Below are 15,442 nucleotides of genomic sequence, written 5' to 3'. Positions count from 1 at the left end.
AGCAGCCAACCCGCTCTTATCCCAAAACTTATTTTAGCTACTTATCGAGCTCTTTATGCTGGCTTTGCAGTTAGATCCAGACAACAAGCAGTGGTCTGATTTTGTCATCAAGTGCTGCTTTTACAATATAATCTATGAGACATCCCAATCTGTGAGATATCCCAACTTTAAATAACTTAAAATCATACTTTCACATGTTTTACATTTACAGGATGAAGATGTTTTCCCAAAGCCCTCCAAAGCGAACACCATCAAAGCGTCCACAAAGCTGTTCCTCTTTCACCGGTTAAAAAGCAAAAAGCAGAAAAACAACAAATCGCCTGTGAAAGGTGAACCAGAAATCAGGGTGGAGCGCTCGCCTTCTGAGACGGGCACACCAGTCATAACAAAGGTACAAGGAGAGTCCAGCTAATACAAACACACTACTTTCTGTTGTATTGAGTAGAATTTTGAATACTATTTTGAATTAGAGGTGTGTGATGGATAGTATTGCAGTAGTTGTTTCAGAGAGATGCAAAAGTAAAACATCTATACTAAAAAAATAAATCAAAAAAGGATCTATTTGATATATTGCTCGAATATAATTATACTATTGCCCTTGAGATTACCCCAAAAATGAGTATTCTTGCTTAATACACATTTGGCTTTTGTCCTGAATAACGCGCCTCTTGTTTCAGAGCTCACGGGACACGATTGGCGAGGACGGCTTCTTTGACCTGCTCTACCGTTTCCAGGGCAGCAGAATGGATGACCAAAGGTGCACTCTGGATGGCCAGAGCCCCCCCCCTGTCCAGTCCTCCCCCTTTTCCACCCCACCTGTAGCAGAAAATAAATGTGAGTGTCCCCCCTTGTGTTTGGTCTGTGTTCAACGCCATTTCAAACTGAATGGTTTTGTTCCACATCTCGCAATCTAGGAGTTTCCCTTCTTTTTATCATGTGAATATAGTTTGTCCATGTCTGTTGTTGCTGGTCTGTTGTAGTGTTGTCAAATTTAAAAAAATCTATTTAGAAAGTAATAGTACTTTTGTGATGTTATGTTACCATATGTCCGTGTACTAGAACTGAAAAAGCTCAAGATTATTCTAAAAATGTTCAGGAAATGTCAAAATTCATCCTGTTTAGGCTACCCCAAATAAATTGTCTGTTTGTTGTAACCCGAGTCAACATTTTTTAAGAGGGTCGGACGGTAGGCAAATTCTTATTTTTTTTACTTTTACTAAAAAAGATCCAAATTTTGCCATTTTTTGAGTCGGAGTGACCACCAGGGGTCAGGCTTCAACAGTCCATGAGAGAAAACGTCTATCAACCTGATCGGGAGACTAAATCTCACGATTTTAAGATATTTCAATCGACTTTTGTACGCCGTCATCCTTTATTTTGGTAGCGAAGGCGAGCGGGGGGAACATGCGGGGTCACGGGTGCCGCCATGTTTGTTGTGATGACACTGCTGGGCGTGTTTCAATCCCAGAATGCATTGCGTAAGTCAGATTTCACACCGTGATAGAGCATGACATGTACTATGGACATTTCAGTGGCGCCGATAGAGGCATACTAACTTGTAAAAGGCAATATATCGACACTAATGCGCACCCTGTTCTGTTACAGACGCATGTATAGAACTGAATATGAAGACATACATGCGTCGTGCAATGCGTTATCAGTTCTTTGGGATGAAAGATAGGTTTACCAACGTGATAAAAATATTCAACACGGCATTTTAGGAAAGACCGGTCGGTGAGTCGGCAAATAATTTTTGAGATTTTGACGTTTGTTAACAAAATGCTGATTTTTTTTTTTTTTTCCAGTCGGCTAGTTTCATACCGGGTCGGTCGGGTTACGGCAAACAGACATTATTATTTTGCTCAGCCTCATGGGATTACATTTTTTCTAATCAATATTTGCTCAAAAGAGTGTCTACTTTTCAAATTAGTTTAGTATCAGGTTGTTTTTATAAATACTTTTGACAACTCTACTTCTATTTTTTTGTTGGATTCGATGAGTTATTGCACCTTTTTTATATAAATTATTTCACAAAATCGTTCTAGCTATTTTGGATCGCGAAGCCTCATCTCAGGATCCCGGTCATTTCCTGGAGCTGGTGGCCAGCTCCCAGGCCCGTCGTCTGGACGACCAGCGAGCCAGCCTGAGCCATTTTCCCGGCTTACGTCTCAGCACCTCCAGCCCGCTTCATACACCGGACACCTCAGCAGAACCAGCGCCAGCACATGGTGAGGCCTCATGACACATACATCTAAATAATATCAATATCTGACACTACTCTAGACTGAGGTAGATAGATAGAATAGAATAGAACAGTTGATTTAGAGATAGGCAAACTTAGAATATCAAGTATTTTGTATATATTTAAAACTATTCACAACCACTTCAAAGAGATCGAAACTTTGAGTGTAATCACAGGGGTATAAAGTGCCATCTCTGCCTTTTTGTGCTTCATTGTGTGATTAAATAGATATATACATGTTCATTATACGGATCCTGAGAGGGGGCTTCGCGATCCAAAATTTCTTGAAAGATTTTGCAATAATTTATAAAAAGGTGCAATAATTAATCAAATCTAACGAAAGAAGAGAAATAGAGTTGTCAAAGGTATATAAAAACAATCCCATACATACATACATATACCCATAATCTTAAACTGACGTATGTTCTGTTGTCCTCCCCAGTCCCCAGCTCCCGTGCAGAGGTCCCTCAAACACGTTCTCTATACGATCATCTCGAGGCCAGTGCTGATCAGCCTGAGACTGATGAAGTCTTCTTCGACATGCTAGTCAAGTGCCAGGTGAGAAAACATTTCATATGGCCTATAGTTTGCTTTTTTATAGCCTTTAAAAGGGGAATTGAACCTGTATTTTATAACTATAGCTTTAAATATCAAATGCCCTCTTCTAATGATGTATTGCTATGGATGATAGAGATAAGCTTCATATTTGTATATGTTTAAAATCTGAAATGATCTAAATTAGTCCTCTTATTACAGGGTTACTTCCTCCAGATATGTTTTATTGAAGGAACAACATCATAACTAATAGTTGAGAGCAGAAAAAAGCAGATAAAAATATGTGATCAATCACAGCTCTATTTATGTCAAAAGGGCAATTAAGTTTGCATCGCTCTGGCCATGTCAACGTAGCAATAATAAAATCACCAAAAATATAGAAACATACAACACCAAACTATCAGGGAACACAAGAGCAAAGCTGACTTTTCAGTTCAGTTTAAAAGGTCGATTTGAAAGGAATAAAATGATTTGCATAGCAGTTGGTCCTTTGTTGTTGCCTCACAGAGGGCATTTGCACAAACACAAGCTCAAGACTTGTAACCACCAAACAGAGCCCAGGTCTTCCATCAGAACACCAATGATTACCACACACTTTTAACTATATGGTTCAGACAGTTCTGAACCCTTAAAACCAACTAATAAACTGTCAACATTAAAAGACTCTCCTGTGTCCTGCTGTAAATGTTTGGTCCTTCCGGTTCATAATATTGCATAACAAGGAGCTTTTAATGACTCACGAGGAACACATGACTCAGTGTCTTGTTTTGCTTGTCACAAATGTACATGTATTAAGTACATTCAGTATATTACGTTGTGTTCAGGGCTCCAGGCTGAACGACCAGAGGTGTGCCGCGCCTTCCTCCTCCAAGAGCAAGGGCCCCACTGTTCCAGATGAGGACTTTTTCAGTCTGATCATGCGGTCTCAGTCCAACCGGATGGAAGAGCAACGTGTTGTGGCGCCCCCTGCTGTCTCACAACCCAAACCAGACTGACTCGAAGGAGCAACATATTGACCCCATATGGATGAAGTATGAAGAATTCCAAACACTGCTCTGAACTATTTTGGGACCTAAAATAACAGGATGTACTGCACAAAAAAGGGAAACGGCGAGAAAATGGTCGCGAAATGTTTCAGTCAAGTCATTTTGGATTTGACTTTTATTCTGTTGCATCATCTCTTCTGGGAATAGATGACTTTCTGTAGCTGTGGTTCCCTGTCTGCCGCCTCCGGAAACCAGGCTCTGATGGCAAACCATACAGAAAAGCCCAGCACGAGGAACCAAACCAAAGATGTGGCTGTTTTTCATCATTATACTCACTTTATTATTAAAACTGTATAAGGATCTTCTAAATTGAGGAGTGACACAAGCTACATTTTGACTGGAAATATGTGACTCATCTCATGTTGACAGTCTGCGGGGGAGAAATGTCCCTGTGAAACTGTCTGCCTATGTTTTTGAACTGTTTAACGTAAAGTTTTTTTAGTATTTGTAAAATGCCTTCCAACAACGATGGGATTTTTCCTTGTAAGATGTTAAAGAACAGCTAGTGTTAACCAAAACAAAAGATTTTTTATTGTAGCTTTTATATTGATTTACTTCTCCACATTTTGGAGAAATAAAACTCATTTGTTTACATTTTATTTATTTAAATATATACAGTTTAAGAAGCGATATGTGCAGTTATATACACTCAGCAGTTTGTCAGTGCGTCAAACAGTATTTAACCCCAGAAGTTGACATAAAATGATCAAGACACATTATTATAACAAGGGTAATGGGGTTGATTCCGTAACCATTGACATGATGTGCAAATTGTTCCCATGACAAAGAACCGTTACGTGTCCGACACCAACGGCTCCAGTGGATTTCTGAACCTAGAAAGAGGAAAAAAAGGGGCAAAAATGTTACGTAACTCTCTTCAGTAAACGTCTTTTTCAACAGAAACGTTTGATAAAGACTATTTGACTCGTCATGTAGAACTTTTTTTGCAAAATCCAACAGGCCTTGATGATCTACAACTTGCACAGAGTTATCCCGAAAACAAAATCGTAGACAAAAACGAGGAAAGCGGTTAAGCTTGATGGAAAAAAAATCTGCATTTACCAGAGTCTGGGATCACTGCAGCAGTTCACGAAGCATTGTTTGTTCTCTTCAAGTCGGTATACACCCGAGTTTGGCAAATCGTTGCACTCGGACAAGAACTTTTGAAGGTCGGATGTCGGAACTCCATTTTGCTGTTGCTAAAAAATAAAAACAAACAAACATAATTTAATTTTATATGGTTTTACCGTAGTTATGTGTTTGTAACTTGCAGGCTACTACAGGGGATCAAGTTTATTTGTTACAGGGGTAGAATATCTTCGGGACTGTCAGCTTGATATATTGATTGGTGGATGTGTTGGGCAGATAATTGCACTTTTTAGTGTATTGGCTTTTTTTAATTGGACCAACCAGCTGCATAAAGAATATGCATAAAGTTTTATTGGAAGAGTGTGAAGAGAGCACAGCACAACATGTGACTTTACTGCTTTCTTATCCTTAGTTTGCAGTAAATTCAAATACATAACTTGGGGAAAATAACCGTTATCTGTAATATGTCGGTCCAAAAGTATCCAATGAATCTGAATTCTAAACAAACTGCATCGATCGGGACAAAAAACATCGGTATGGTAGTATTTTTGTCAGAATGAATGGGTCATATTCATTTTATACACATTCTCAGCCAGCATGCTATATTTTATATTGGGTAGAATACATTTTTCAACCTATTTCTTTACCAAAAGTGTACCACAATTACATAGCACCATAAAACTTAACACAGTTTGTGATTTTAGCGAACCATCACACCCTTAATCGAGCACAAAAATGCAACGTTAACGGCGTGAATGGTCTTCTACCTTGATGGTGTCGTACGTGTCGGTGATGATGGTGATGAAGAGGCTGAGCACCATGTAGATGAACAGTGACACAAAGGTGTAGAGGTAGACCCTGCTGAAGATCCACACCAGACTGCTCTTCTGGCCCATGCCCTTGAAGGTGGGGTACATGTCGTCTCCGTTGATCAGAGAGAACAGGCACTCCGACACCGTGTTCAGCGTGCGGAACTGACGGGGAGAGCGACATCGGGTCAGGTTCGTGTCGCTTTGCAGGTAGGGCTATCAAAAGTGTCAGAAATCGGGTGCTAATCGACGCATAAACTAGTGTCGATTCTAGATATTGGTTTGAAGAAGTATCGAAGCAAAACAAAATCACAGACGGGACAAAATTGAACCTTTCGTGAAGAGTGTTAGAATGATTTAGACCTTTTATAATAGAATAAGACCAAATGCTAACTTAAAGAAAGTACTATTATTTAGTTTTAAACGACTGATGTCTATTAAAAAGAAAAGGAGCATTTGTCATTATGGCATCAACTTTTCTATTTTGAGTATTGAGCCTATTCTTCAGTAACGACTAAGCACTGCACAATATGTCGTAATTAAAATTAAATCACAGAATGTTTTGTCCTCTTTTTGTAGAAATAATTGTGTCCTACCTGCAGTTTATGCCTCTACAAACATGTTCCGAAATGCATGGGATTCTTTGTATTATCGGGTTATAGTTCAAAAAGTTTCCCTCAAAAAGTTCACCTCGAGTTTGATTTGAAAAACAAATGTGGGAATAAGTATCACCTTTTCATGATATGGGCCAAGGACAATCCAACCACAGAAGCAGTAACTGATGTAGATTATCCCAGCGCAACAGATGAACCGGATTACGTTCGGGAAGGCTGCCCGCAGTGTCAGGATGAGAATCTGAAAACAAACAGACATATGAACAGGGCGCCAACGAATGATAGTCTTTCCAATCGATTGATCTGGCTTTTTTTAAACATTACCGATGAGTCATTAGATTGCAAAAGCCCTGTAAATATGAGATTTGTATTACATTTGATCCAGAAGAAGCTAAAGTGAGGCTGCCTGAGGCCATCCCGGTGGAGTGTATTTACACACAAAATGGGTTTTTCATCAATAATTCCAAATGTAGCTACACGTTTCTTGTGTCTTATTGACGCAAGTAGTTTTTTGCCAAGTCATAAAACCTCTCAGCACCTCTCTCAACTCATGGATGGACAAGAAACTGTTTGATTAAAGTCTAATTAACTACTTCAAGCCTTACATATGAAGTTGTGCACTACGAAGCCTGAATATCAATATCAATAAGGAAGCCTGCGTAAGTTCACCTGGAAGACCTAACCTAAATCTGCGTCGGCCTCCGTGGAAGGACCCCTCTCCCCAGCGCCATCATCGCACTCAAGCGGGCGTCCGCCTGTCCGTCTGTGAGAGTCAGATCCCTCACTTCACCATGGACTCTTCCAGGTTTCTGCGCTTATCCCAAAGAGGTTATGCAGTTTTTCCCGGCCAAGAAGGATGGTAAAAGGGACGGGGGACGTCCGCGTCATGGCCCCTACACCTGCTCCTCATCCCGAATCAACGCTCTCAGTCACTCCTCCCCGCTCCAATCAACGCACAGGCGGCGGCATTTAAGCGCTCAGGCTGATGGCTCAGTCGCTTCAAACCGTATCTGCGACCCACCACCTCCCCTGCTCCTCCTCTGCATCTATTATTCTCTCTACCTTCTCTCCACCACCAGTCTCCAGGCTCCGGGGGGAAGGTATCTAATTCAATCAGATCATGGAGTGCCCATGATCGCTACGCCTTCCACCGGGGTCTGAGCGCCAAATAAACTTTGCAATAAAGTTCGCTAAAACATCTTTTCTGCTTTTGTGTCTGAGTCTCTCCAGGGTGAAATATAAGTACATATGAAGTTGTACACTACAAAGTCTGAATATCAATATAAGTACATATGAAGTTGTACACTACGAAGTCTGAATATCAATATAAGTACATATGAAGTTGTACACTATGAAGCCTGAATATCAATATAAGTACATATGAAGTTGTACACTACGAAGTCTGAATATAAATATAAGTACATATGACGTTGTACACTACGAAGTCTGAATATCAATATAAGTACATATGAAGTTGTACACTACGAAGCCAGAATATCAATATAAGTACATATGAAGTTGTACACTACGAAGTCTGAATATCAATATATGAAGTTGTACACTACGAAGCCTGAATATCAATATCAATAATATAAGTACATATGAAGTTGTACACTACGAAGTCTGAATATCAATATAAGTACATATGAAGTTGTACACTATGAAGCCTGAATATCAATATAAGTACATATGAAGTTGTACACTACAAAGTCTGAATATCAATATAAGTACATATGAAGTTGTACACTACGAAGCCAGAATATCAATATAAGTACATATAAAGTTGTACACTACGAAGTCTGAATATCAATATAAGTACATATGAAGTTGTACACTATGAAGCCTGAATATCAATATAAGTACATATGAAGTTGTACACTACGAAGTCTGAAAATCAATATAAGTACATATGAAGTTGTACACTACGAAGCCTGAATATCAATATAAGTACATATGAAGTTGTACACTACGAAGTCTGAATATCAATATATGAAGTTGTACACTACGAAGTCTGAATATCAATATAAATACATATAAAGATGTACACTACAAAGTCTGAATATCAATATAAGTACATATGAAGTTGTACACTACGAAGCCTGAATATCAATATAAATACATATGAAGTTGTACACTACGAAGTCTGAATATCAATATAAGTACATATGAAGTTGTACACTACGAAGCCAGAATATCAATATAAGTACATATAAAGTTGTACACTACGAAGTCTGAATATCAATATAAGTACATATGAAGTTGTACACTACGAAGTCTGAATATCAATATATGAAGTTGTACACTACGAAGCCTGAATATCAATATAAGTACATATGAAGTTGTACACTACGAAGTCTGAATATCAATATATGAAGTTGTACACTACGAAGCCTGAATATCAATATAAATACATATAAAGTTGTACACTACGAAGTCTGAATATCAATATAAGTACATATGAAGTTGTACACTACGAAGCCAGAATATCAATATAAGTACATATAAAGTTGTACACTACGAAGTCTGAATATCAATATAAGTACATATGAAGTTGTACACTATGAAGCCTGAATATCAATATAAGTACATATGAAGTTGTACACTACGAAGTCTGAATATCAATATAAGTACATATGAAGTTGTACACTACGAAGCCAGAATATCAATATAAGTACATATGAAGTTGTACACTACAAAGTCTGAATATCAATATAAATACATATGAAGTTGTACACTTCGAAGCCTGAATATCAATATAAGTACATATGAAGTTGTACACTACGAAGTCTGAATATCAATATATGAAGTTGTACACTACGAAGTCTGAATATCAATATAAATACATATAAAGTTGTACACTACAAAGTCTGAATATCAATATAAGTACATATGAAGTTGTACACTACGAAGCCTGAATATCAATATAAGTACATATGAAGTTGTACACTACGAAGCCTGAATATCAATATAAATACATATGAAGTTGTACACTACGAAGCCTGAATATCAATATAAGTACATATAAAGTTGTACACTACGAAGTCTGAATATCAATATAAGTACATATGAAGTTGTACACTATGAAGCCTGAATATCAATATAAGTACATATGAAGTTGTACACTACGAAGTCTGAATATCAATATAAGTACATATGAAGTTGTACACTACGAAGTCTGAATATCAATATAAGTACATATGAAGTTGTACACTACGAAGCCAGAATATCAATATAAGTACATATGAAGTTGTACACTACAAAGTCTGAATATCAATATAAATACATATGAAGTTGTACACTTCGAAGCCTGAATATCAATATAAGTACATATGAAGTTGTACACTACGAAGTCTGAATATCAATATATGAAGTTGTACACTACGAAGTCTGAATATCAATATAAATACATATAAAGTTGTACACTACAAAGTCTGAATATCAATATAAGTACATATGAAGTTGTACACTACGAAGCCTGAATATCAATATAAGTACATATGAAGTTGTACACTACGAAGCCTGAATATCAATATAAGTACATATGAAGTTGTACACTACGAAGTCTGAATATCAATATAAGTACATATGAAGTTGTACACTACGAAGCCTGAATATCAATATAAATACATATGAAGTTGTACACTACGAAGCCTGAATATCAATATAAGTACATATGAAGTTGTTTTTGTTTATATAAGTAAAGTACAAAGCCTGAATATCAATATAAGTACATATGAAGTTGTTTTTGTTTATATAAGTAAAGTACAAAGCCTGAATATCAATATAAATACATATGAAGTTGTACACTACAAAGCCTGAATATCAATATCAATACATATGAAGTTGTTTTTGTTTATATAAGTAAAGTACAAAGCCTGAATATCAATATAAATACTTAATACATTAGATTTAGTGGTATGAGTTACATTATACTTCCTGAAGTATCCCAGGTAGCGAATAACACCAATCCACACAAACATGGTTCCTGTTCCGAGGAAGATGCTGCAGATGTCGTAGTTGGTAAGGACCTAGAATAACGCACGGAAAGTCAGGTGACACGGCATGATACAGAATGTTGCAAGTCGGTTTAGGCCTTTTACCTTGGTCTGTATCTCAATTTTAAGGATGGAGCCAATTGTCGCCAATGTGTCACTGACAATGATGAGAATGTACCACCCATTTATAAACTCCATCTTGTCAGACCAGGGGACCTCGCTCAGGGTGTAGCTTTTGCAGTATTGGTTGTACTCCTGTGTGAAATGAAAAACAACTGTATTAATATGTTAAGAAATTGAGATATGGACTTGTAACAAATGAAGACTTTTACATGACACTGAATTGCAAACACTAAAACTTTACATAGAAATCTTACTTAAAATGTACGTACAAACTTCTCATTTAATTTAGCTCAGATCATCTGTTGCCTCATTTCTGAAACCCTCAAGGTACAAATCAGAGTATTTGGACCATTTCTGGCTCATTTTCATGTCAAGTACGTGCTCAAGTACGCAACATTTTTGGTACATACACATGCTTTATAAATCAGACCCCGGGACTAGATGAATAAGTTAGCAACTACATAGGACGGCTTGATATTATAATTGAAATCACAATTATTACAAAAAATTACAGTCAAATTTGACCTATAGAGAAACCTTTGACCTAATATATTTTTAAGGTCCCTGTCAAATAAATTGGTAATATTTTGTGACACTTTTGTTTTAAAAGCCTATGTACATTTGAAAAGTGGACAAATTTGATCAGCTTTGGCCTAAATGGCACTTCAATGTTAGAATTGTTATGCCGTCATTTTATTTATGTTGTCATTGTGCATACTTACTTTATTTATTTATTTATTTACTTAGTTATTTATTTTATTTTATGTATTTATTTATTTTTTTATTATTATTTTTATTTAGCTCTCTGGCCATGTTAACTGTTTTATATTTGTACTGTATATATATATTTTAATATATATATATTTACAAAAAGTAAAGTGGCTTTGTAGTTTTTTTAATACAATATGTTTTTCATGAATTAACTGCACTACCCTACATGGACCATAATGCCTTTGCTTCATTTCAGAGTAGCCAAAGGGGGAAATGTATTCACGTTTTTGCCTAATTAATACGATGCTAATGACTGCGCTGTAACCTCACTCTTTCCCTACGACATCGCCGGAACCATCTAACCTTTTGCAGTCGAATCCCAGTGAGAACGGAGCGGAGGCACAGGCAGAAGGAAGTGCTGCATGTAATAATAATGAGGCAGTCGAACAGCACCGTCAGGGTCATGTTTCTCGCGGCTGGGGGAGAACACAGTGTCACCTTTCAATCTAAAGCGCGCGGGGGCCAATCCTGCCGCAACAAACTCACTGGCGCCGGTCACTTTCCAGTCCCTGCATTCTTTGATTTCCACATCTGTATCGAGGTCGATCTTTATCCGCCCGCTGTGAGCTTGGTTATCGAACTTTATCTGCAAATAATAATGTTTTTTACGGTGATATATATTTAACGCGGACAATCAAAACGACCATCACAACACACGCGGAACAATACGCGCTACGTTGCGTTACTCCAGCAACATTTGGCACAGGAAGAAAAGAGTTAAGCGTGTCAGTACTTTTGAGGTACAGGGAGATAATAGTTTAATTATAATTGGCATGAAAATAAAAGAGGAAACGTTTGTATTTGTTATTCTAAGGTCAAAAATGTATCCAAATCAATCAATACTGTGACACATGTATCGCGATTAAAACATATTGTCTTATTGTGACAAAACTGTACTGTCCAAGCAAACTAAACCAACTACCGTATTTTCCGGACTATAAGGCGCACCGGAGTATAAATCGCACGAGCCAAAAAATGCATAATAGAGAAGAAAAAAACATATATAAGTCGCACTGGAGTATGAAATGCGGTTGCAAGTGTGAAAATAACAAATAATATCAAATATAAGTTGCTCCGGAGTATAAGTATAAGTATACGTACATAAGTATAAATATAAATATAAGTTGCACCCCGGCCAAAACTAGGTGCTATTTATAGTCTGGAAAATACGGTATGTGAGTGACGTTGATTTATTTATACCGTATTTTCCGGACTATAAGGCGCACTTAAAAGCCTTTTTATTTTCTCAAAAAACAACTGTTAATCCAGTGCGCCCAATAGTACGGAAAATATAAATAAAAATACACCTAATTCCTACTGTACTGTACGGTACTGTTCACATACACAAATGCACAGAGAGGTCACTTGTTGTTACTTACCAAAACGGTGAAGTCATAGCAGTCAGGCAGCTCCCTTTGTCGCATGGTCTGTAAATTAATCGCCTTAAGAACAAATTTAATGTTGACCCAGAGCATTCTGAAACGAACGTAAGCTGCACAGTTATTTCTCACGACATAATATTATATGGAGTACAAAACTGTTTTACCTACCTTTTAAAATGCAGCTCAATGTTAGGGAGAATATCGTGCACATTTTGATGCATCGGATACAAATCATAGCAGTCTGTAACGGCGATGAAAACACAACATTAATATTCACACACAACTTATTCTCAGTACGCGATGTGAACACCGGTTTACAGGAGGTCTGAGGAATAACGTCGCTCACCATTTTGCACTTCTGCGTCTATTTCAAAAGTCTCGTTGCCGGGATATATAGTGCCGTTCCTGTAATAGGCTTGACACAACTCCAGTGACGTGTAGTGAGTGCCATTCTTCTCATACTCATGGTTTCCAGCTGTTATGTTGTGCAACAGTCTATACTACAAAAACAGGTGTATTTTCGTTATTAGCCAGGCCATGACAAGTGTGAAAATAACAAATAATATCACATATAAGTCGCTCCGGAGTATAAGTACGAATATAAGTATAAGTCGCACCCTGGCCAAAACTATGAAAAAAGGTGCAACTTATAGTTCGGAAAATACGGAAGTAAAGAGCATGTGCGTAGAATATTCACACTGCGTACAGAAAAAGTACCTGTTCGATGACATAATCGAGGTGCTCGTACGTGTCTGCCTTTCGGTAAACGGCGTGCGTGTTCATACTTCCATCCACGTAATCCTTAAGAAAAAGGTGCTTGAACGTTTGCAGGTTTTCTTCTTTAAAAGTGACCACCATCTGGTTACTGAGTCCAAATGAGACCAGCTAGACACCAATAAGAACCGTTAAAACCCCCTTGCAGTTGCTGTGTATGGACATGACAGTAACTCAAACCCACCTGAATCGTGATGATGACGATTTTGATGAGCTGTAAGCAGAGTTTCCAGGGTTTTCGACCGCGAGCGTAGAACTTTTCGCAAGGGTTCATGAAATAATATTTGATTTTTCTTCGGAGCGACTGTTGCTTTTGCTGTGCCCACGTGCCGCCGTTGGCAGTGTAGTCTTCATATGGGTCTGTGGACTCCTCCATGGCAACGGATCTGAAGGTGACGTTCCCTATATCAGACAAAACATCAACATTATACGACACACAAAACATCAACATTATACGACACACAAAACATCAACATTATACGACACACAAAACATCAACATTATACGACACACAAAACATCAACATTATACAACACACAAAACATCAACATTATACGACACACAAAACATCAACTTTATACGACACACAAAACATCAACATTATACGACACACAAAACATCAACATTATACGACACACAAAACATCAACTTTATACGACACACAAAACATCAACATTATACGACACACAAAACATCAACATTATACGACACACAAAACATCAACTTTATACGACACACAAAACATCAACATTATACGACACACAAAACATCAACATTATACGACACACAAAACATCAACATTATACGACACACAAAACATCAACATTATACGACACACAAAACATCAACATTATACGACACACAGTGAGATTTGGCACACGAGAAAGCCGAGGAACAGGAAACTGGTTGACCGGCATATTTTGGTTATATAATATCACAGTGATTCATTAAAATAACTCAGTGTTGGCAAAAAAACTTAGAAAACTTGAGAAACCTGATGAAGGTCAGAGGCACAGAAACGTCGTGTTGAAAAATGTATGAAGAGTGAGAGTTTTCTCAAGGTTTCAGCTACTGCCTTTCCTCCTATGCCCAAGTATTCAGAGTCTCCAAAGACACAAGGGACGAATACTTTCAACATGTATTTCATTACACGATACTGAATACCGGCATTCAAATGTATTTTGATTTAGGTATATTCAGTATACCTGTCGTGTCTGATTCAACATTACTTTGTCTAATCTGTACAGTTTTCTGAATACTTTGAATACTTTCACTTTGTTGTTGTTGTTGTTGTTGTTGTTGTTGTTGTTGTTGTTGTTGTTGTTGCAGGAGAGAGAGAAATAGAGAGAAAGAGAAAGAGAGAGCCACAAATACTGCTCAGAAAGACATACTTATACTTTCAGGTTGAGTTGCAGTATGTTATAGTGTTATGATTTAGCGTAATAACCAAGTCATGCAGCAAATTAAAGAATGATAATAACATCTTAACAACATTAGGCTCATTCTATCCAGAGCATGAGTGGAAACATATGTTCTTTTTTAGAGCATTGGAAAAGGGAAACATGACAAAACAGTGTATGTGGTCACAAGGTTTGGAAACTGCGTGTCAGACAGGATTTGTTTTGGGTGTGTTCTTCTGAAGCACCTGGTTTGACAAGGCTTTAGTTTCAAAATCAATCACACATAACATGCAACTGCTTTCTTGTTAGTTTTGATTTTCTAGGAAACAGGAGTAAAACAGTGGGAATAAGAACGCACACCTGACTGCTCAATAACCCAGTCAGGTGTGTGGCTGTACCTGTGTTTAATTATTTACAGGCCAAGGAAGATACTGAAACCTCCAGCTCCTTCCACAACCGCAAATAAAATAACATGATACGCACTTATTCACAAATTCGTTTAATAAATCAGTTTAGATAAAGGCCTTTCAACAGATTACAAGAGTAAAATAAAAAGCTAAATATCACCTACTTGCAATGGACAATAGGAGAACTTGTATCCACGCGCGTCAAATAATTAATTATAAATCATATCTGACGAAT

General features: G+C 37.5%; 2 protein-coding genes across 5 annotated transcripts in view; one reads left to right on the top strand and one right to left on the bottom strand.

Annotated features, from left to right (window-relative positions):
- Nucleotides 1-4,770, top strand: part of LOC140353585 (G-protein-signaling modulator 2-like) — a 19,224-nt gene extending 14,454 nt beyond the window's left edge. For 3 of the 4 annotated variants that reach the window (XM_072438203.1, XM_072438202.1, XM_072438199.1), the window contains exons 11-15: nt 212-391; nt 678-834; nt 2,046-2,228; nt 2,685-2,800; nt 3,622-4,770. In XM_072438203.1, coding sequence (XP_072294304.1) covers nt 212-391; nt 678-834; nt 2,046-2,228; nt 2,685-2,800; nt 3,622-3,792 — 807 coding nt within the window. In that variant the 3' untranslated portion in view covers nt 3,793-4,770. The remainder of the gene's footprint in view (nt 1-211; nt 392-677; nt 835-2,045; nt 2,229-2,684; nt 2,801-3,621) is intronic. The other variant, XM_072438204.1, reaches the window with a different exon arrangement.
- mcoln3b (mucolipin TRP cation channel 3b) lies at nt 4,100-15,442 on the bottom strand. Its single transcript, XM_072438205.1, has 14 exons — nt 15,372-15,442; nt 13,585-13,802; nt 13,344-13,511; nt 12,973-13,126; nt 12,795-12,867; nt 12,624-12,720; nt 11,731-11,830; nt 11,548-11,660; nt 10,456-10,605; nt 10,282-10,383; nt 6,474-6,596; nt 5,700-5,906; nt 4,906-5,042; nt 4,100-4,676 (listed from the first exon to the last, which is right to left on the bottom strand). The coding sequence occupies exons 2-14, from the start codon at nt 13,774-13,776 to the stop codon at nt 4,637-4,639; spliced, it is 1,656 nt and encodes a 551-aa protein (XP_072294306.1). The 5' UTR covers nt 13,777-13,802; nt 15,372-15,442; the 3' UTR covers nt 4,100-4,636.

The sequence above is a fragment of the Eucyclogobius newberryi genome, unplaced genomic scaffold (genome assembly GCF_026437365.1).
Source record: "Eucyclogobius newberryi isolate DKJ021-1_F unplaced genomic scaffold, fEucNew1.0.hap1 SCAF_9, whole genome shotgun sequence".
Taxonomy (NCBI): Eukaryota; Metazoa; Chordata; class Actinopteri; order Gobiiformes; family Gobiidae; genus Eucyclogobius; species Eucyclogobius newberryi.
This window is presented reverse-complemented; position numbering and strand designations above follow the sequence as displayed.